Source organism: Podarcis raffonei, chromosome 14 (assembly GCF_027172205.1).
Source record: "Podarcis raffonei isolate rPodRaf1 chromosome 14, rPodRaf1.pri, whole genome shotgun sequence".
Taxonomy (NCBI): Eukaryota; Metazoa; Chordata; class Lepidosauria; order Squamata; family Lacertidae; genus Podarcis; species Podarcis raffonei.
Window position 1 is genome coordinate 20,392,437 of NC_070615.1, and position 22,030 is coordinate 20,414,466.

The window sequence follows — 22,030 nt, forward strand, 5'->3', positions numbered from 1 at the left end:
CTTTGCTATAATTACAAATCTGTCTCTCCAGGTCAGGGAATGGGGAAAACTTTTCACCCAGAGAACCGCATAGGCAGTAGTGGAGCGACCCAGGGTCACAGGAATCCAAAGAGCCATTGCTATTTCTGCAGCAGGGTCCCCGTCTCCAGCATCCTAGAGCTGCCAAAGCATCATGACAAAGGGAGCTTTTTCAGCCACTGGATGCTCCAAAGCTAAGAATTTAGGAACACTGAAAATACAAGGGGCTTCAATTTCAAGAGAATGGTGTACAAGTTCTTTTAAATACTTCGTGGAAAACACAACTTAAGTCACCCCGGAAAAAGTTATGGGAGCACTCCGCATCATTTCCTATATGTGTGCACTGATAATAGTAGATCTGGTCAAAAGGCAACACAAGACCTGCACCGATCGTTGCAATGCATCTCCAATGATTATTGTATAGTTAACAGATTATTGTATAATCTTAGCAGGGGTGATAGGGCTGATAGGGATAGTTCCAGAGGCTGTGTGAGAGCACAGGGTGGGGGCAGAGGCAAAAATGAGTGCAATGTTGGATGTGACTCTGACCTTTGAATGGAAGCTACATTCAAGCCTTGCAAATGCCAGAGGTTTCTATGCATGCATGCATACCTCTCTCTCCATCTAGGCAAGCAAGAGGCATTGTCACAGCTGAAGGATGCATTTTGGGTTTCCGACCAAGCAAAAGCACTTGAGGAAGGCATGGAGCGGAGCGTTCCAAACTGTGTGTCATGACACGTTTGTGTGTGGGCTGCTGTGTGTTGGTGTCGTGCGAACATTCCCCACGCTCCTCCCAGGGCTGGAAAGGGGTTAGTTTAACCTCTGGTTTGATAGTAAAACTGAATTGCTGTGTCACGAAATTACACATGTCTAAAAAGTGTGTCGCCGACATGAAACGTTTGGAAAGCTCTGGCCTAGAGGGCCAGGTAGGAAAGAGGGGCTGTGGCCTAGAGAGTGTGTCCAGAGGGCCGGATATAGAGCGGATATAGGGCCTAAGGTTCCCCATCCTTGCTCCAGGCACTTTAAGGAACACCTGCTGGGCAAAAGCATCACAGGACCATGTGACAGCTTGTGACTGGAATTCTTCTAAATATTTTGGCTTATACACACATAAACACATTCTCAGAGGCAAATGTTTAGGGTAGCTAAACTACTTAAATCAAAAAGGTACATACCAAAATCTTCATACAAACTCCACTTATCTAGCTGGTATAAACAAGCACTTCCATTTTGAACCCATGACAATGGGGGGGGGAGGATCGCTTGAGTTACTTATTAGAAACCTATTCTATTACTTTGATATTCCTCTATACCAGGGGTTGCCATCCTTTGGGGGTCACTGGACACATTTGGAATTTGGACCAAAGTATAGTGCGTGCCAGTCACAAAATGGTTGCCGGGGGCGTGGCACAACACAAAATGGCTGCCACATCCAGAACAGCAGAAAAGAGACTGGACCACAAAATGGGTATGGTCATGCCCCATCAGTAGGGAAAAGATACCTACACCGCTGCCAATGTACACAGAAGGAAGCTCTTTGCACCCCTTCTCTGTTCAGAACAGATGGGAGAGTGGGTGTGCAATCCTGACGTTCTATGGGGCATATTTAAGGGGGTAAGTTCAGTGTAGGAGAGACTGAGCCTGTGCAAAAAGAAACTGAGTGGGAAGAGCAAAGAGTCGTTTGTGAAGTCTGCATTTTTGAGAGGATGTTTACTGAGACCGTTTCATGGGCACCGTAGGAGATACTGGCAATGCTTGCTATATATACTGACTGGTGTTGGAGAGTTTTCTGCTATTGCCTTAGCCTTAGCCTAGCCATTTCAAAATCCTACCAACAGAACAAGAGAGATGTTGTCTTATCCTTGGCTTGTTCTTCCTTCCTTGACTTTTAGCCCTTTGCTGACCTGGCGAGACGTTCAGCACCTTCTCGTTAAAACATCTCGACCAGGACACCTCTTGGCCCCCGACTGGAAAACAAATGGAGCTGGACGTCGAGGTGAGTTAACATGCATGCTTGGGGGCTGGGTTTGGTTTCTGCATTGCTGAATGGAGGTGTGTCAGTCAACAAATGGGGACAACACTCTGCAATAGCTGCAGTCTATCATCTTCAAGGAACAGCCCAATGTAGAGCACATTGCAGTAGTCTAAATGTGAAGAAAGCATTTATCCTGCACCTGCCTGTCCTGGCCATTTGAAACTAGCATTAAAAATGGCAAAAGTTCTTTCTCTGCTGTTGAAGCTCCATATTTCCAATGGTTAACAAGATCACCTACAAAGATCGCCTTGTGGGTCCCAAGTCTGTGTGCAACACATTCTCAGTTAGGTTCCTTCATCTGAATGCTCCAGCCATATCAGTTGCAGTCTATGTACACTCCTACTTTTTAGAGGAAAACCTCGCCACTAGGCGATAAACCTGTATGATTCTTCTGTTTCTTACTCTTAGCAATGCATCTCCCCACATGGCGCTTGTGGGATTAAGTTATAAATCCAAATCAATATCCACAGAGATTTCTGAGCTGGAGATCTCATGTATCCATTTCAAACAGCTCCTTCTATTACTTGCCCCACAGACCTGCCAAGAAAAATGATTATTGGTTGTTCGGAGGTCTGATAATCCCCTTAGAAGCCTTTTTTATCAATGGGTATTTGCGAGCTCCTGTCTGTTTCAGGAGACAAAATCCAAGCAGCGGTGACAGATGCAAAAGCAAATAGCATTTTGAGAAGGCTTAACTTCTACTGGATTGGAATAGTGATTTGATATGGGAAATCCTGTCTTTTTCTGTTTTGTTTCATTTTGTTTTCTTAGTTGTGACAAAAAACTATTGCCAAGGTGCAAAACAAGCCTGTGTCAAAATTAAGTTCTACCTCTGGGATTTCCTTTCAGTGACTTTAAAGTAATCCTTACAGTAAGACTTTTGGTTACTTCTGAAACAAAATAATCTGTAGGTTCTACGTTATTTTTCCTCCCAGAAACTGTTTTTATTAGGGATGGGTATGTATGCAAAAGGAAGTACCTTTCAATTGTGTGTGTGAGTGTGTGTGTGTGTGTGTGTGTGTGTGTGAGAGAGAGAGAGAGAGAGCGCATCAGATAACAACACTAGTTTTCCTTTGCAGTTTTACAGTCAAACTGAAAATGCTTAGGTTTTATCACAGATACTGGTTAACTTCTTTAATATAAAATACATTACCAAAGTCTGATTTGGACACATGTTGCAGATGTGATCTCCATTCCAGTCCTCACAGGTTAATAGGTGGGCTGAGTCATATATCAACTGCTGTGTCAGTTCAGTGGCCCAAATCATTTTATTTGTCTGGCCTGTAGGCAGAAGAGCTTGTATAAACATTTAAGATGGGCAAAGCAATGCACACTTCATAGGAAGTTAACACACTCCACCTTGATTTGACATTAATTTCAACCACATAAAAAACATTGAAGAATCAATTATCAATCCCCTGCTTCAGATGGTTTCCAATGGTCTCTACGCATTACAGCACAGCTGAAACCTCAAAGTATTTATTGAAAAATGCTTAAGTTTTGAAGCCAGGAATGTAACAGCTAGAAAGCCTTTACAAACTTTTTCAAAATTAGCAAATGTGAAAACTGCACTTGCAGTCTTGCTTTTGTGGAATTCTTTGCTCTGCACTTTGACTTTAGTTCTGATTCCTATGGTGTTTTGAGCATACGAAGCTGTTATGTTTTTAAATGTGTTGTAAGTCACTTGGAGACCTTTGGGTTACAAATGTCTAACAAGTCTAAATAATAATAGTAGTAATTACGCGGTAATTAGTAATGGGACGCGGGTGGCCTAGGACTTGCCGATCAGAAGGTTGGCGGTTCGAATCCCCGCAACGGGGTGAGCTCCCGTTGCTCTGTCCCAGCTCCTGCCAACCTAGCAGTTCGAAAGCACATCAAAGTGCAAGTAGGTAAATAGGTACCACTCCGACGGGAAGGTAAACGGCATTTCCGTGCGCTGCTCTGGTTCGCCAGAAGCGGCTTAGTCATGCTGGCCACATGACCCGGAAGCTGTACGCCGGCTCCCTTGGCCAAAAAAGCAAGATGAGCACCGCAACCCCAGAGTCGGTCACGACTGGACCTAATGGTCAGGGGTCAATTTACTTTTAATTAATAATAGGGCAATATGGGGTATTAGAGACAGGTCTATGAGACTAGCTTTATCTTTTGCATTTTGCCTCTGGATGCTGAGCATGAAGTTAGATATCTGGTTCTGTTCCCCATTTTTATTTTAAATGCTGTATTTATTTCTATCAACAATTTATATAACAATAAGTCATGTATCCAAATCATTTATACAACATTATTTAGAACTAAAGCAGGGGAGGGATCAGAATATCTAAGCTGATGGCACAAGAGGCGCAAAATACACAACGTTTTGTAGGTTTTGAATGGAGGAAAATTAAAGCTGTTCTTTTGTGAAAGCGTTGCACAAACACGTGAACAAAGCCCACAAGGTGCTGGGACAGGGGAAGAGTTTTGAGAGGCTGTGAAAAATAAGGGTTTGTTTTATAAACCAGTGAATCTCTGAGACACCTGTCTTTTCAGTTAGCCATTTGTATGGATTCGGCCTGGTGGATGCAGAAGCTCTTGTTGTCGAGGCAAAGAAGTGGCGAACAGTCCCTGCTCAGCACATTTGTGTCGGGACCTCAAATAAGAAGCCTTGGTGAGTGTGTATCAGAGGTAGCTTGTCAGGTGGGGTGGAATCACTATGCTGTCTTCCTGGTAAGTAGCGCACTGTTGCATACCTGTGGAAAGAGAAGAGGGGAAGGGAGGCAGTCAGCGCAGTGCAAACAAACCAGTGGAACTAATTTAGCCTGCCTACTAGTGCGTTTGCACAGTGTCGACCTTGCCCTTTTGAAGCCATCCGAGTTAGTGGCTGTGTCTGCTTTCTGTGGGATTTTGTTTCATAGTTCAATAATGTACCGCATGAAATAATTTCTTTATGTGTCCCAAATCTTCCAACATTCTTTTTTGCATGTCTATGAGTTCCAGTGCTATGAGAGAGGGGAGAAAAAAACTTCTTTATCTACCCACTTTCTGCACATCATGCATAATATTATAAACTTCTATCATGCCACCTCTTGCTTGCCTTCTCTCTAAACTAAAAAGTTTGATATGCTGCAGCCTTTTCCCCCTAGGGAGCACGCCGCACTGCAACATTTTGTTGCAGGGCCCACTTGTCAGTAATAAATCTCTCTCTCACACACACAAAACAAGGTACGTTTTAGAATGGAAGTCCAATGAGTCTGAGAAACACTGGCAAGAGATGAAAAGCTATATCACCCCTGCTGTGGTTTAACAGGCTTCCTTGTGTGCTTTGGCTCATTTGCAGTGTTTATAATCACCCAGTCATGGAGTTGTCTGGAGTTTATTAGTACAGTTTAATGTGTTTACTCCTTGTGAGGCTGCAATGACAGATCCATTCCTAGATCTCCTCCAGTATTTCTTCCCTTCACGCATTATGCTTTTTTTTTTTTTTACATTTCAAACCCCCCCCCCCCTTTAAAAGTTTGTTTGCTGCTGGTATAACTTGGTGTGGCTTCCATGTTGACAACTGTTTCTAATTACTGAACTGCATAACCTTTTTCTGAACCTTGAGGATGACTGGAAGTTGGTTCAGTTTGGCCTTGATCCCTCCCTTTCCCCTTCCACCCATTTTGGGGTGGGGATAGGTTACAACAGAAAACACACACACACACACAGAGAGAGAGAGAGAGAGAGAGAGAGAGAGAGAGAGAGAGAGAGAGAGAGAGAATTTATAGATATTGCCAAAAGATTCTGATTTCTTTGATCCTGAGTGAGTGTTGCTTAAGTGTACGTTCACAGGCCGTGGCAAGACTACAGAGCCAGTGTGATGTCATGGTTATGTCACAGCCCGTCCCATGTGTCTTCCTTAACACTTTATTGGCAAGAAGAACACTTTCAGTAGCTTCCATGGTGCTCTGGATACACATGCACACATGCTTCTAGCCTCTAGGTAGCTGGCCACAGGTCTGGGCCCCTTGGAGAAGTTGCAGCAACAGTGGGACCCCTCTCCTCCTCTGGGTTATGTACCCTCCTCTGACAGCTTGCCTGCCCACAACCTGAGGCTTCTCCTGCACAGAAGTCATCATTGCTTAATAATAATAATAATAATGGTGTAGTGCTTAAGAGCGGTAGTCTCGTAATCTGGGGAACCTGGTTCGCGTCTCCGCTCCTCCACATGCAGCTGCTGGGTGACCTTGGGCCAGTCACACTTCTTTGAAGTCTCTCAGCCCCACTCACCTCACAGAGTGTTTGTTGTGGGGGAGGAAGGGAAAGGAGAATGTTAGCCGCTTTGAGACTCCTTCAGGTAGTGATAAAGCAGGATATCAAATCCAAACTCTAATAATAATAATAATAATAATAATAATAATAATAATAATAATAATAATAATAATATTTGCCACCCATCTTACTGAGCTGCCTCAGTCATTCAACAAAATATAGTAAAAACACAACATCAAACACTAAAAACTTCCCTGAACAGGGCTGCCTTCAGGTGTCTTTTAAAAATCACAGAGCTGTTTATCTGTTTGACATCTTCTGGGAGGGAGGGCGCAACTACCAAAAAGGCCTGGTTCCTTTTCAAGCCCCTCCTGGTTCTAGGAGACATTGGGGTGGAGGAAGTGAGGAATCTACTGACCTGTCGCTCGTCCCTTTTTCCTCCACCTCAGACTGCCTTGACTTTCCCTCTCCCCTGGCTTCTGCCTTGTGGGTGGCATCACACCCCATAAATCACTGGTCCCCTCTCCTGGATCGGTCCCCTGCCTCAGCCACACTCTCTTCAGAGTCCTCCCCCAATCTTTGAGAGGTTAGTGTTTCAGATGAAGAGTGGGGAGACCTGGCTTCAAATCCCACATCCGTTATCTAGCATACTAGGTGACTTTGGTCCAGTTACTGTCTACCTCACAAAGTTGCTGTGAGGATAAAATGAAGGGAAGACCCTGTATGCTGTTATGAAGAGAAATTAAAATGCAGTTAATTCAGCTTCCAATAGGTGGAAGACCAATACCCATTTAATAATAATAATAGGTCGTTAATAAAGCACCTAAAATTGTTTGGCACCGTATAAAAACTAAAACTAACACTGACTCAGTCTATCGGTTATGGTCTAAAGCCAAAGTAGGGAACCTCTGGTTCTTCGGATGTTGTTGGACTACACCTCCCATCATCCCAAGGTAGGATGGCCGACAGTAAAAAATAATAACAATTGATGGGATTTGTAGTCTTAACAGCATCTAGTGGGAGAGGGACACAATTTTCCCACCCTGATCTAAGGAAATACTTACTGTTTATTAGAATCCTGCTGTTCTGCTCAGAGCATCCAAACCAATGTTTAAAGCATAAATAGATACAATACACAACGAAATAAATGACAGAAAGTTGCATGTTGATAAATACAACTTTAAAAGTGGCCATCTCAGTCTAACAACAGCAAGCAAAATATAGTATAAATTAAAATAGCATTTTACACATTAGTGTTTGTAAACCTTATAAAACTGTGAATGCATTAGCATCGCGTTCATTTTTGTAAAACTTACAGTATGTGTACATATAACACACATTATCTCAGTGATCATTACAACAACCCTGTAAAGTAGGTCAGGGCTATTGTCTTTGTATCACAAGATGGAGGGGAAAGGGAAGGCTGGGCTTGAGATAGTGGTTTGCTTGTGTGTGTGTGTAGTGTATATGACTTTGGCCCTGCCCACATTTGACGTTCGTCCCACCCACCCTTGTTATGTGCCTCCTGGAAGGTTAACCGCATGGAGATGCAAGCCTTGGCTTGAAAGTTGTCCCCCACCCCTACAGTAACACATCTCCAGCCTGCCTTGTGTTGACTAAAGGCATCTGGAAACTGGTGTTTAACATTTGCTGGAATCTTACAGTCTGCAGCTGGTCAATGAGGATAACCTAATTTCCTATCCTCCTCCTCTCCATTTCTCCTACCCTGTGTCAGTATTTTCCCCTGTGGAGTGAGGTGATTGAGGACTTGGGTCTGAGGCTTAATTCAAGCTGATACTCTCCAGTGGAACTTGTAAAAAGAGGATGGAGTTTATAGGCCAAGCAAGTAAAGGAAAAGGTAAAGGGACCTCTGACCATTAGGTGCAGTCGTGGCCGACTCTGGGGTTGCGGCGCTCATCTCGCTTTATTGGCCGAGGGAGCTGGCGTACAGCTTCCAGGTCATGTGGCCAGCATGACGAAGCTGCTTCTGGTTTAACCCACAGCGCCACCCGCGTCCCAGCCCAGGCAAGTAGCTGCTCAATAAGAGGCTGGGGGTTGGACTAGATGACATTGGAGAGACTCTTCCAACTTGATTATTTTAAGCATTACGAGCCAGACAGAATTCACTTTGTATGACATCCTAATGGTGAAGTATATTGTTTTCCTGAGACTCCCTGAGGACAGATTCCATTATATTCATGGGGAATCTAGGTATTGTAGTGGCTAAATAGTAAGATGGATACATCAGGCAGAAGAGGTAGCTGTGTCGCTATGTCCCTCTCAAACACTTTTGTCTGGCTCTAGCAATCTGTTTTATTTATTTAAAAATCCTCTCCTCCCTTCCCCTCAAAGTAGTGATTTCGAGGTAACAGCAAGTCATAAGAACGGCAGGCATATAGCAGTAAGTTTGCCTGTAAAAGGAAGAGAAAATCTAAAGATGTTAAAATGCTGTTCAGTGAAGTTAGTATTAAGAGCAAATAAAATGGGCTGTCAAAATAAAAATGTCTTAATCTGCTCTCGGAACAATGTAAGTATTACTGTTGCCCGCTTATCTTTGGTAAGGGTATTTCATGAATGAGGTGCCACCACTGAGAAGACCCTGTCTGTTTGCCACACCCTTAATCTCTCCCAATGCAGGCACTCAGAAGAGGGTCTCTGAAGCAGAACTTAATTTTCGGGGAGGCCCATCTGGGAGAAGACTGTTCTTTAGATGGTCTGGTTGACCAAAGCTGTTAGGTCTTTTAAAATTGGTTCCTTGAACTAAGCCCAGAAACTTACTAGAAGCCAGCACAGATCTTTTAAGATGGGTGATAAATATTCAGATACAGTGTGGGCATGGGAGTTGTGATCTACACACAGAGAAATCTTCATTGTTCAGATGTCCCCATTCCTTTTAGCAAATGAGTCAACCTGTAGGTTATCAAGGTTATCAAGATAATCTTTGATCCTCCAGATGCTATTGGACTCCAGTTCCCATCAGCCCTAGCCAGGATGGTCAATGGCCAGGACTGATAGGAGTTGTAGTTTGGCAACATTTGGAAGGCCACGGGTTCCCCATCCTTGCGTCACAGGCTTGTGCTTAAGCGCTCTGTTGTTCCAAAGGGAAGTCCATGCATGCAGGAACATATGGGGCTCCAGTTCTGGAGGTAAGCCCCGCTGACTTCAGTAGGAAATATTTCCACACAATTGACTGAGAATCTGGCTGAAAAACATTGCTTTCTTGGCCTTATGCGATTTGTCGGTGTTTGCGATTAGGACGCTAGAGCTGACGCTTGCTTAAACTGAAAGTTGGGAACATTTGGCCAAAACAGCTTCTTTAAATCAGTTCATGCTGCATGCAAATAATGTTTTGAAGTCCCCTTGTAAAAATCCTGTTCTCCCCGGGAAATGACATCACTGTTTATAGCTTTCATCGATTCTCCCTTTATGACTAAGGCGAAATAAAAGACCGGCGATGTAATCCCCACGAGTCTCTTCCACCATATGCTGAGAAGCGTCCCTAGAGCAAGTCTGGGGACTGGTGAGCAGCTTCCTCCCAATAAATTAGACATTAACAACATGCTCCAGACCCTGTGCTGGGAGTTGGTTCATTGCTGGTGGGCGGTGACTGTGTAGATGTCTCTGAAAGCACGAAATCCTCGGCTGAACGAGATCCAAGACTGCTGCCGAGATTGGCTTCTCGCTTCAAGAAGGCTGTTAAGAGCAGTTGTAGGCTGACCCGTTTTTTCTTGTGAACTAAAGTGGCAGTTCCAAGAACCAAGTTGTCAGCATCCCCACCTGACTAAGGTAGCATTCCCAGGGGCAGGCCAACATACAACTTGGTCTCATGGCACCAAATGCACCCCCTTTGCTGTAGCTAAGCAGGTCATGGTCTGGTCTGTGCTTGGATGGGAGACCACCAGGTAACACTGCCTATGTGACCTTGAGTTCCCTGATGGAAGAACAACAGGATATATATGCGCTTACTAAATAAATATAAATGCATTTTAAAAACCCTCTAGGCTGCAATACAAATTGTTATTGGAGCAGCATGTGGTGGAGTTTGGCTAACTACTAAAATGTGCTGGTTACCCGAGAGGCGTGGTCCAAGTCCGGTCCATGGTCAAAGGTGCAACGTGGAGGCAGTCCATAGTAGCTGAAGCTGGGTGCAAGGCAGGGAGTCGGGTGAAGTCAGGAACAGGCAAGCAAGCAAGCAGAGAGCCAGGGCAGGTCAGGAGCTCTGGCAGAAAAGCGGGACAGGGTTCAGGCAGGAACTATCAACCAACAATGTTGCTCCCACAACTTGGGACTGGGGCTGGCCGGCTTTTATCTGCCCTGAGGTATAGGGTGGCCCAATCCTCTGGTGACTTGCCTCTCCTGGCCTGGAGGCAAGCACGCCTGCGGGAACTTGGTTCCCTCCGCCTCTCTGCCCCGAGCCTCTGTAGCTCAGGAGAGGCTGGAGGGTCACCGGACCCAGAGGCAACCTCTGCTTCTTCTGACGGGGCTGAGAGTGGAGCACCTGCAGGCAATGGGTCCTCCATTACCTCAGGAGCCAGAGCAGACTCAGCACCTGAGGACCCAGCACAGGTGAGGACCCTTCAGGCTCATGCCCCAGCCCCAGCTCAGCTGGTTCTGGAGGCGGGGAATCCTGTGCAGGCTGGGATCCCTCAGGTTCAGCATCCGAGTCCAAATCCCAGGCCATCACACCAAATGTCTAAAGTGTTCCACTTTGACTTAGGGCAAGGCTGGGGAACCTGGGGCCCTCCCTTCCACATGTTTTTGGACTCCAATTCCCATGAGCCCCATCCATCATTGCCGGTAACCAAGGATGATGGGAGTTGTAGTTCAGTGTGATTTGGCAAGCGAGAACAAGTTCAGCTCCAGCTCAGAACGAATGCTGCAGGCTTCCTTGGCCAACGAAGGAAGAAAGGAAAGCATGGTCTGGATATTATAGCTGTTTTTCCAACAGAGAATTGGGAGGTAGAAAGAGAAACTGGCAAACCACCAGAGCTGGGTGCCACCTCTCTAATGCACCTTGCCATATATAAAAGAGCTGGAAAAGATAATAGAAAGGGGCTGTCTAAATGAACGAAGGCTTGGAGCCCATTTCATAGGCTGGGGATGGGCAAACTGTAGCCTTTCTAGATATTGTTGGACTCCTATGCCTGTCAACCCCAGCTAGCATGGCCAGTAAGCAGAGATAATGGGCAATGTCATTCAGCAACATCTAGAGGGCCAAAGATTCCTCAGCCCTATTCTGTCAAGATTCTGGACTGCTGACCTCTGAAGGCTTCCCTTTATTTCTTGTTCTCTAGGTTCATCCCCACCAACAAGACGGTGCGGACGGCAACTCTAACTAACGCCTGTGTGGACCACCCTGACCATCACGTAGCCTATCTGGAGCACGTCATCGTGCGGGTTTCTATTGCACACCCGCGCCGGGGAGACCTGCAGATAAACCTCACCTCTCCTTCTGGTACGAAGTCCCAGCTCCTGGCTAGAAGGTGAGCCATTGCACAGATGCCCTCCTGAGAGTTTGTAGCCTGGATGGACTGAGGTTGAAAAGGCATTCTGGGTCTGCTCTTCATGAATGCCAGTAGGTGGTACTGGGTGAGGACAGCTTGGATTTTGCAGGTGGGATTGCAACTCTACTAGGCCTGCCCATTCATAAGCCTATTTTGGCATTAAATGGTATGGGTTGTATTTAGTTGGGGGGGTTCTGAGAGGAGACCCATTGAAATTAATGGACCTAAGTTAGTCCTGGCCATTAATTTCAATGGGTCTACTCTGAGTAAAAGTTGGTTGACTGCAACCCTATGTAAATAAATAATATAAGAGCCTTCCCAAATTACTCAAAAATTTAATAAATATATTATTATTACATTTATACCCCACTTTTCCACCAAGGAGCCCAGGGTGGTTCTCTCCCTCGCCATTTTGTTCTTCACCCAGTGAGCTTCATGGCTGAATGGGCATTTGAACTCTGGTCTCCCGTCATGCTAACCACTACACCACACTGTCTGCAGTTTTAATTTTTTTATGTTTTGATACTCTTTTCTTAATCTGCATTATGCACTCTATTCTGTTTCTGTATTTCATCTTTTATGCTGGTTTATTCTTTAGTGGTTTGCGTTTTGTTGTCAAGCAGAGTTGTTTCAAGGTTAGAGATTGTGAGTTGGTTTCTGAGGGGAGTTCCTCAAAAAGCGGGGTAGACATTTTGCTCTTAAAAAAATAAAGAACCAGGCAAAGGATTGAGAGGGAGGAGAGTGGAACGTGACCTGCCCCAGCAAGACTGCAAGCCCATGAGCTTCTAAAAAAGACCTGGAGTGCGTGGGTTTATTTATTTCACTGAAAAGTATTTCTTAACATTAAAAAAAAAATTCTAAGCAATGTGCGATGACACAAAACATAAAAACACAAAAACAATTTAATTACAGTGAAAATATTTTTTTAAAAAACCACACAAGTTCCAGTCTTATGCAGGAAAAGCCTGTGCAAAAACATACACACAGGTCCTGCCTTATGAACAAAATGTGTTCTCTGCAAATCATTCGTTAGGTGAGCATTTGCATAATGAGTAAACGATTTCTGTTCACATAACAAGTCAACAATTTCCACTGATTCCTATTGATTCCTGACCACAGAATCTGCAGTGTGTATAAGGAGCTTTGGGTGCTAATTCCTTGTGTTCTGATAAGTGAATATTTGCGTAGTGAGTGTTCGTAAAGCAGGACATGTCTGCCTTTAAAATTCAGAGGTTTCTACATACACACACTCCTCCATCTTCCATCTAAACAAGCAAGAGGTACCACAGTTCAAGAGCATCTTAGAGCTCTGCAAAGGCACTTGCTGGGCTGGTGAGGGGTGTGATGCTGAAGGAGGGACTTGGCCTGGAGAGAATCTTGAAGGCCAAATAGAGTCTCAAAGGACCACTTGTATGGCTCCCACATCCGATGTCCCTCACCCCTGCTGTATAGAGAGCAGGAAGCCAGGTGGTTGCTGGAAGATAAGGAGGTTGGGAACCAGTCAAAAACCAGGGAGAACCTCCCTCCTGACCCCTGGAGGACAACAGTAGAACTGCACCCTTTCTCCTCAAGGCTGAGGCTCTGGGGAAGAATCCCATGGCAGTTTCCTGGTGCCTCCAAGATCCGGTCCCCCCACCGAGCGCAATGTAATCAAGACCAGGTTGCACAATATGTCCACACTACACAAGGGTGGCTATAGGTAGCCACTGAAATCCACTGGCACTTGAGAGCTGTCGTTCATCATTTTATTGATACCTGCCCTCATTGGTCTCTACTTCCAGCTGCACCTGTTTTGCATATTTGCAACAGGCTTTTCGGCCATGCTGCTTTCTGCTTCCCCCCCTCGTATTAGCACTAGGTGATTTGGAAACCAGTGAGCCAGTGGGAAACAGTGCATTTTCAGGGAATTGCATGTCCCTCTGCCAGCTGCAACTTCACGTACCGTGAACACGAGCAGGAGGCCGTTACTGTCCTTTTGGATTTTCTTTTATAAAGATGCTGACAGGGCTTGAGTTGCCAAGTCAGGGTCTGCTAATCCAGAAAAGCAACTGATGCCCTCTAGATACAAGCTGCTCTATGGCAGCGGAGCTGAATCAAAACAGTTAAACATTCCAGGATGCATGCTGGCAGAAAGCAGCCGAGTGTGTCCAGAGACATGCATGCTGAAATAAGTGTTCCCCTATATATATTCTCCCACCCCACAACTCCTCCTCTCCATTTTTTTATGGCAGATATTATTTCATTATTCTGTTGATGTGTAAAAGGTAAAGGTAAAGGGACCCCAGTCGCGGACGACTCTGGGATTGCGGCGCTCATCTCACTTTATTGCAGAGGGAGCTGGCGTACAGCTTCCTTAGTATGACTAAGCCACTTCTGGTAAACCAGAGCAGCGCACAGAAATGCCGTTTATCTTCCCGCCAGAGCAGTACCTATTTATCTACTTGCACTTCGTGCTTTTGAACTGCTAGGTTGGCAGGAGCAGGGACCAAGCAACAGGAGCTCACCCCATTGAGGGGATTCGAACCGCCGACCTTCTGATCGCCCTAGGCTTTGTGGTTTAACCCACAGCACCACCCGCGTCCCTCTGTTGATGTGTGGATGTTGGCAAATAATTGCTATTCCTTTGGTGCCAAAAAGGAGAGTTTTCAGGGTCGATGGCGAAGTCAAATTTGGAGTTCTGTTCCTAGTTTTAGTACAAATGGGTAGAATCCAACCAGTCCTACTTAGAGTAGGCATGGGGAATAGTGCCGGATTTAGGTTTGATGAGGCCCTAAGCTACTGAAGGTAATGGGGCCCTTTATATGTCCAGCTGTCCTTTGTCAACAACAAATTGTCGCTGTTTTTTGTGTTGAATATATGCTATACGGTAATTTATGGACCAGTCCATGCAGAATGTAGGCACCCTGTATATAGAAATGGGCAAACCAGTGATATTTTAGGGAGCAGGCTAGCAGGTGGGGCCCATTACTTACATCATAGGAGCCTACACAACACAAAACACTGTTGCTGTATGTAGGTTTTATTTTTTTTTTATTTTTTATCTTATATTTTGGAAATGTACATCCAGTTTTCCCCCTTTAATTTTTTGGGGGCCCCCCAAGAGAATGGGGCCCTAAGCCATAGCTTGTTTAGCTTATACGTAAATCCGGCATTGATGGGGAACCTTTAGCCTGTGAGCCTAAATTAGGTGGTTGAACTAGATAGCCCACCAGTTCTCTTTGCCACCTCTTGGTGTGACCTCTTGATGTTTGTCATCCTATTAACAGACAGCACGATGATTCTAGTAATGGTTTCAAGCACTGGGAGTTCATGACTGTCCACTGCTGGGGAGAAAGGGCTGCAGGAGAATGGACACTGGAAATCCAGGATAAGCCATACCACGTGCGAAACCCAGACATGCAAGGTAAGTGCCTCTGGACTGTGTCGTCTCTTGCAGTGAGAGGCCCAAATGTTTGGTGCAGGTGAGACATGTGACTGGCTGCCACCCTACAACTCCCTTCCCTCTTTTCTCACCCCACAGCCATGAAAACGTGAAAATCAGCACATAAAACTCAAGCTTCCCTCCAGTGTTTGCATTGGCAATGTAGGGATTTCTTTTAACGCCTCTTGCGTGCTGTTTTTAGCTCTGGACGGGGCTGTTCTGTAGGTTGCATCATACGGTATAGATCTATATTTATTTCTCGCTGATTGAAGCTTTGCAGTGTTACAGAGAGATGACATATTAACAAGTGACGGTGTGTGTTTTTGTGCTTGGTACGCAGGCCTCTTCATTCCTTAGGAGTCGCTCCTTCTCCCTCTCCAAGATTTCTGGCCCCTAGTCTCTCCCCCAACCCCCAACCCATCCTGCTCCCGGTTAGAGTCATGAATGGTGTTCAGAAACATTTCCCCCCTGTTAATACAAGAGGAGACAGTGTTCTCAGGAACTGGCTGCAGTTTGGGCAAAACAGCATGAAATACCTCTGATACAAATGCCATTAAAAGGCCTCAAGTTGACTTTTAAACACTGAACAACGCATGTCAGGAGTCTGTGCCTTTACAGCAGGGTGTAAAAGGCTGGCGTAAGGACAGGATTCTTGTCCTTTTCTTTCCTTGGTGTGATTCTGGGTCTCCAAGCCTTGGCAGTGAAATAAAGGGGCACAATTTCCTCTCCCCCCCCATGTGACCTTTGCTATAATTTTTCATTGAGGCTCTCACAGTTGACATACCAGCTTTGGCTTAGCTTTGTCGAAGGGCTGAGAATATTCAGGTTATTTGGGTGTAGAAATAAATGACAGTGCTGCAGAGGGGAATATTGCCACCTGGACAAAGATGGGAGTCTTTGTCAACGTCTGGACACCAGGCACCATTTTGAATCAAGATGGCGGTCCAAAATGTGACTTCACCCTTCTTTTGGCATAGATTCTGCTGCTTCTGGATATATCCTTGCCAAACTTTGCATGAGGGTTTCCAAAGTAGGGTGCAATGGTTTTCTTTGATGCTTGGGTGCTGGGTGCCATTTTAAATCAAGATGGCAGACCAAAACACGACTTTGGCCTGATTTGGCCTGATTCTCTATGCGACAGTTCAAAATGCACAAATTATGCTATTCATTTAAAAAACACAAATTTTTTTTGGTTTATTCAAATTCCTGGGCTGCTCCTGGCACTCCCTGCCACTTGTAAATAAGTGGGAGAATTGTTATTATTATTGATCATTGCTTTATCACTCTCCTTCTAAACCACCATCTGAAGGCAATTTGCACATCATATAATTTTAAAAAGTTAAACACAGAAAAACAACAAACACATTTAAAACAAAACAGATGTGAAACTAAAAGACTAACATTGGGCAGAAGCTCCCTGTGATGTTCAAATGTGTGCCCCTCATGCTTTCCATGACATTTTCGGATTCCATAACATAAATTTGATGGATTGAAAGTCATGATCATCTTGCACCCAACAGTGTTACATTTCTGCACTCGGTTTAAGCAAATCAGTGCAATGTAGTCTGTTTAATGCTGCACAGGCATTTTAAATGTGCCTGCTTTGCTGCTCTTCAATATTTACATTTTGTCGATCTGGAATGTGATGTTCCACCACCAAGAAGCACTCTGGAAGCAGGAGGACAGGTCTGGGCCAGGGCTGTAGCTCAGTGGTGGAGCATGCTTTGCATGCAGGAAGGTTTAGTCTCCAGAACCCCTAGGGTGGGCTGGGAGAGCTCCCCGTCTCCTAGTCTGCATTGTTGCGCTGGCTGCAAAGAAGTGGGATTGCACCAGGGACACACAACACACATTCTCTTCCAGCCACCTGTGGCCCTTCCCCAAGCATCTACCTGCTAGACTTGGAATGGTCCCGGTCCAAGATCTTGGAGAATTGTTGGCGGCCAGTGTGGACCATATTGAGCTAGTTGGAACAATCGTCTTACCTTTGTGTAAGGCGGCTTTCTTTGGAAAAGCGACAGCCAATGGTGCGGATGTGAGCCCCTTAAAGGAAAGGAGGGATAAATGGCGTACCTGCAACTAAAGTTATGTTCTGGGGATCACGCCTAAAGCCAAAATCGTGCATAGTCAAAATACATTGAGTGCAATGGTGGGTGGGGTTGCCGAAGTCATTTTTTCCAGACGCCTGCCCTCTTTCCTCCTCCTTTTTAATTTTTTTAAATTATTCTGCCAGGCGTGTCAACCTGAATGTGCGTAAGTTGCAGGCTTACTGTAAATAAATAAATAAAAATAATGTGCTTGTTGTGGGTGCTGCTTATGTTCCCTGCACCCACTGGGAACGAGTTACTGCAGCTTCTTTTCTGAACGCTTCCCAGCACATATTAACCACAGGAAGCAGCAATAAATCCCTGGGAATAGATTCTTCCTCATGCCCTTCCTGGAGCTTTTTAGAGCAAATTTGTTCTGTGCTCAGGTGGATTACTTCTAATGCCCTTGATATTTGTTTTTTTAATAAAACTCTCAAAGCCCACCCTATTCCTGAGCTTTCATTGGAAAGGCAACCCCCCCTCCCCCCTTTTGCTTCTGTGATACCATTGCAGCACAATCCTAACCATGTCTACTCAGAAGTAAGTCCTATTGAATTCAGTGGGGCTTTCTCCCAGGTAAGTGGAGTTAGGATTGCGGACTTGAATCAGGCTGGTTGATACGTTTTAGGTTTTTTTCCTTTTAACAACAACAACAACATGCTTATGAAAAGAATGAGCAAAAAACAAGGAATTGTACATGTTAGCAAATCTTTAGCCCCCTCTCCTGAGAATGATTTAGTGCTTCTGCTTCATAACAAATGTTTAAATGCTTGAGTAGCCAGCCTTTTTGAGGGCCATTTGTAAATCTTGGACACCAGTTCAAGTTGCAATCTTTACACTGGAGAAGGGTGACCGCACAAACTTACAAACTGTCTTCCAGGAAGTCCTGAAGTCACTCAAAACTTGTCTGGAACTCCTCCAATTAAAAGAAAGCTTGGCAACCTTTGGGGGCACATTTGGAATTTTGAGAAAGCACTATGAGCACGTGTCACAAAATGGCTGCTGTGGGAGTTTGAGAACACAAAATCTGGTGGGCGCACAGGTGCTCACAAGCACCACATTGGAGATCCCTCAGTTAGAAGACCATCAAAAGCAGACCAGCAGTTTTGATAGACAGCTTTCGGGCCACTACTGATCTTCCTCATCAATGTACATCCGCCAGGGAATGAATTATATTTATGCTGTGGTGGAAGCGTTGAAGAATATGATTCACCCTTCTGTAGTTTTAAGCACTAAAGGCCATTCAACTGTCTCATAACTCTGCCACCTCATTCTGAGGTATGTGTCAATGAGGTCTTAAAGGATGAAGGAGAAACTAAATTGTCAATCCCTGCATTCCCTTGTTATCTCAAAAAGTCACTTATGTGTACATTAGTTTCCTCATAACCATTGTTGCTTGGGAAATATTGGAAACAAAAAAATCAGTGCAGTTTTGAAAGGTTCAGTCCACCATCTTGATTCAAAATGGCATCCAGGTGCATCCAAACATAGATGAAAACCTGCTTCTTGACCTCAGGAAGCATCATGCAATATTTGGTTAGAGTATCTTAAGATACTCCAAATTGGTTCATTCCAAATGTGCATGGAATGAACCAAGAACTTTCCAAAACATATAGTAGACTTTTGTAATTTTCACACTTATTTAATTTGAATTGATGTTTCAACCACTTTATTTGAGCATTCAAACATTTCAAAAGAGTAACACATTTACCAAGATTTCATTAAGCACTCATTTCAAACGTAACTGCCAATTTCCTCTTCCACGTTCTCTTTTCAGAGTCATCAAGGATCAAATTCATTAAAACAGATCAACATCAGAATAGGATTAGTTCTAGCAAGACTTTTACACATCTCCCTTTTGGAGCGAATATTTACCTGAAATAGGGATCATTTTCACAAGAAATCACCCTTGAAATTAGGATGCAAAGCCGCCTTAATTTGCATAGGTGTTTTATCCATTTTAAGTAATTGTGTCCATTACAGCCTTGTCAAATAATCCATTAGTAGGTGGTACCTGGGAGCATTTCCATCAGTTAAGGCAGATGACTGATTATTAACAGTTAATAGACTTAATGACCTGGATCATACATAATGCTAAGCGTTGGTTCATTTAAGGCAGCCTTCCCCAACCTGGTGCCCTCCAGATGTTTTGGACTGTTAATTCCCATCATCTCTCACCATTGGCCATGCTGGCCTAGGATAATGAGAGTGTAACCCAAAACATCTGGAGGGCACCAGACTGGGGAAAGCTGTTTCAAAAATTGTTTAAACTATGGTTTGTTTAACAAAGCATGAGTTAACCATGATTTGTCCCACAGACAATCAAACAAACTATGGTTTGTTCCTCCAAACTTGGATTGTTTTTTAGCTGCTCTTGCCTCGTGCTTTTATAGCTTGGTGAATACCTGAGTTGGGGCGGCCAAGCAAACCATAGTTAAAGAACAGTGCTAGGTTCACACTTAAATGCCAAGTAATCATTTTTAAAAAGTTGTAAGGTAACAACAAGCCGTGGCTTAAGATTGTGGTTTGTTGGGAGTAAACAAATCCCTGGACAGGCTCCAGACTATCATATAAACCATAGTTTAATGCACTGTTGCTTAGTATTAATGTGCAAACCAGGGCAATATTTATGAATGCCGAATCTTTTGCAGGAAAGTTAAAAGAATGGAGCCTCATTTTATATGGAACAGCTGAGAGCCCATATTCCAATTCCAGCTCCCATCACTCCAGGTCAAGGATGCTGGAGATGCCATCTTCTGACATGGAAGCCTCAAAAGCAGCTTTCTTCCAAACTCAGATGGAGATACTGGAGGATGAAGAGGAATACACAGGTAAAGTGCCCAAATCCCATTTCTCTGTCTTTCCCTTCCTCCCTCCCCCGCCTTCCTTCCTTATGCAAACAACTGGAGCTGTCACTCCCCTCATCTTGGAAAAACTAGGAGATTGTTTGTAACCCAGTACACCAAGCCGTCTTATTGCCAAGTCCACCACAAGTACTATGAACAAAGATGGTGCTCCATTGACTTCCAAAAAAATTGACCCTATCCCAAACTAGTACAATGTTTTGTCCATTCTCCCTTGGTGTTCAGCGAGTACAAGAATCCGTTCAGATTCCTGAAAACGTTGGGATTTGGTGTCCATGTTTCTAATTCCAAACTGGTTAATCCCAAATGCATGATGCGGCCCCTACTAGCATATAGGAAATTAAAACCACATTACAACAGGAAGTTTCCAAGCCTTTTGAGGTTATACAGATAAACTTCCGACAGGTATGGACAATGCCTGTTAAATTTCAGAATGCAAATTGATTTTGATTTATTGTATTTCTATGCCTCTTTCCATTTGAATGAATCCCAGAACAGCTTACAAACAACTAACAATAACATCATAGAACATCACAAAGGCAGCATAATTAATATAAAATAATTGACGACCATCAATAAAACAATTGCTGTCTATGAAGCACTGTTAACAAAGCAGCAACTAAAAATAAGCTGAGCGTCACAATTACAGCAAAAGTCATAATATATGATTAACAAATCAATGTGGCGTTCTACAAAACAGTATTAACAACATTAACAGATTAGCAACTGAAAAGATAAGCCCTGCTAAGTTTATGCACACACTCCCCACACCCCCATGACTCATTATTCAGTTCATTAAAATACACATGAAATACATACATATAAAGTGGGGATGCAGAATACCACACCACTAGTCCTTCCCCTTTTCCATGACCAGGGCATGGAAAATCTCTTGATTTCAGTTTCTCAGTTTCTCAGTACAGTGGTACCTTGGGTTACCTCAGGTTACAGACTCCACTAACCCAGAAATATTACCTTGGGTTAAGAACTTTGCTTCAGGATGAGAACAGAAATCGTGCTGCGGCGGTAGCAGGAGGCCCCATTAGCTAAAGAGGTGCTTCAGGTTAAAAACAGTTTCAGGTTAAGAACGGACCTCCAGAACGAATTAAGTACTTAACCCGAGGTACCACTGTATTATGCTCAGTCTCTACATCAGCTTGCTTTTTCTTTTTTAATTATTATTCCCTCATGAAATTTCATCAGTATCGTGTTGCTAATTTATCCTAATATACACAGATCTGTATGCAGTTTGGTGTAATATGCACAGTTTTGCAAAGCAATTTCTCCTCCTCGTAGAAAGCATTTTTGTATGTTATTTTCACGCCTTTTTGCAAACTGTAGCCTATACCTTTTAGTACACATTTCTTCGCTAGAGGACTGCATAGCAAAATCCAGAAAAAGTGTGAATCTCGAAGGATGGCTGCGTTTAAGTTCCTGTATTTGCTTTGTAATGTATGAATTATGGTGGTTTGTCTTTAAATGTGAACTGAATCAAATTTATCCCATATCCCTTCCGGTGATTGGCAGAAACCAAAACAGAATGTTTTGGAAAACAATACAAATGGCAGAATGAGAACCACAGTGCGCTACTAAGAAGGACTGAAGTGTGCCTTGAAAAGTGAGGGATATTTTATTCATGTACTTATTCCATTTCTTTCCTGCCCCTCCTGAAGGAGCCCAGGGCAGCAATACATCTGCTACTCCATTCTGTTCAGCATAGAGAGGCACCATGCAGTTGATGCCTACTATCTCTGCCAGTATATTGGCAGTGCCATCATCTCAAAGATGGAGTAAAAATGCAGTGGGATTCCAAAATGCACCGCTAAGCTATAGCTGACCCATGCTTCAGGGGGGATGATGCAGAGGCTTCAAGAAAA

The 22,030-nt window shown here is 44.1% G+C and overlaps 1 protein-coding gene across 5 annotated transcripts in view; it reads left to right on the forward strand.

Annotated features, from left to right (window-relative positions):
- PCSK6 (proprotein convertase subtilisin/kexin type 6) overlaps positions 1-22,030 on the forward strand; it is a 101,149-nt gene that overhangs the window by 57,467 nt on the left and 21,652 nt on the right. For 4 of the 5 annotated variants that reach the window (XR_008327549.1, XR_008327550.1, XM_053365414.1 and 1 more), the window contains exons 10-14: positions 1,911-2,014; positions 4,580-4,697; positions 11,575-11,763; positions 15,051-15,187; positions 19,941-20,120. Coding sequence is in view for 3 of the 5 variants with exons in the window: in XM_053365414.1 (XP_053221389.1) it covers positions 1,911-2,014; positions 4,580-4,697; positions 11,575-11,763; positions 15,051-15,187; positions 19,941-20,120 (728 nt within the window). In the remaining 2 variants the exon portion in view is untranslated. Of the gene's footprint in view, positions 1-1,910; positions 2,015-4,579; positions 4,698-11,574; positions 11,764-15,050; positions 15,188-19,940; positions 20,121-22,030 lie in introns of those variants that run through there. The other variant, XM_053365415.1, reaches the window with a different exon arrangement.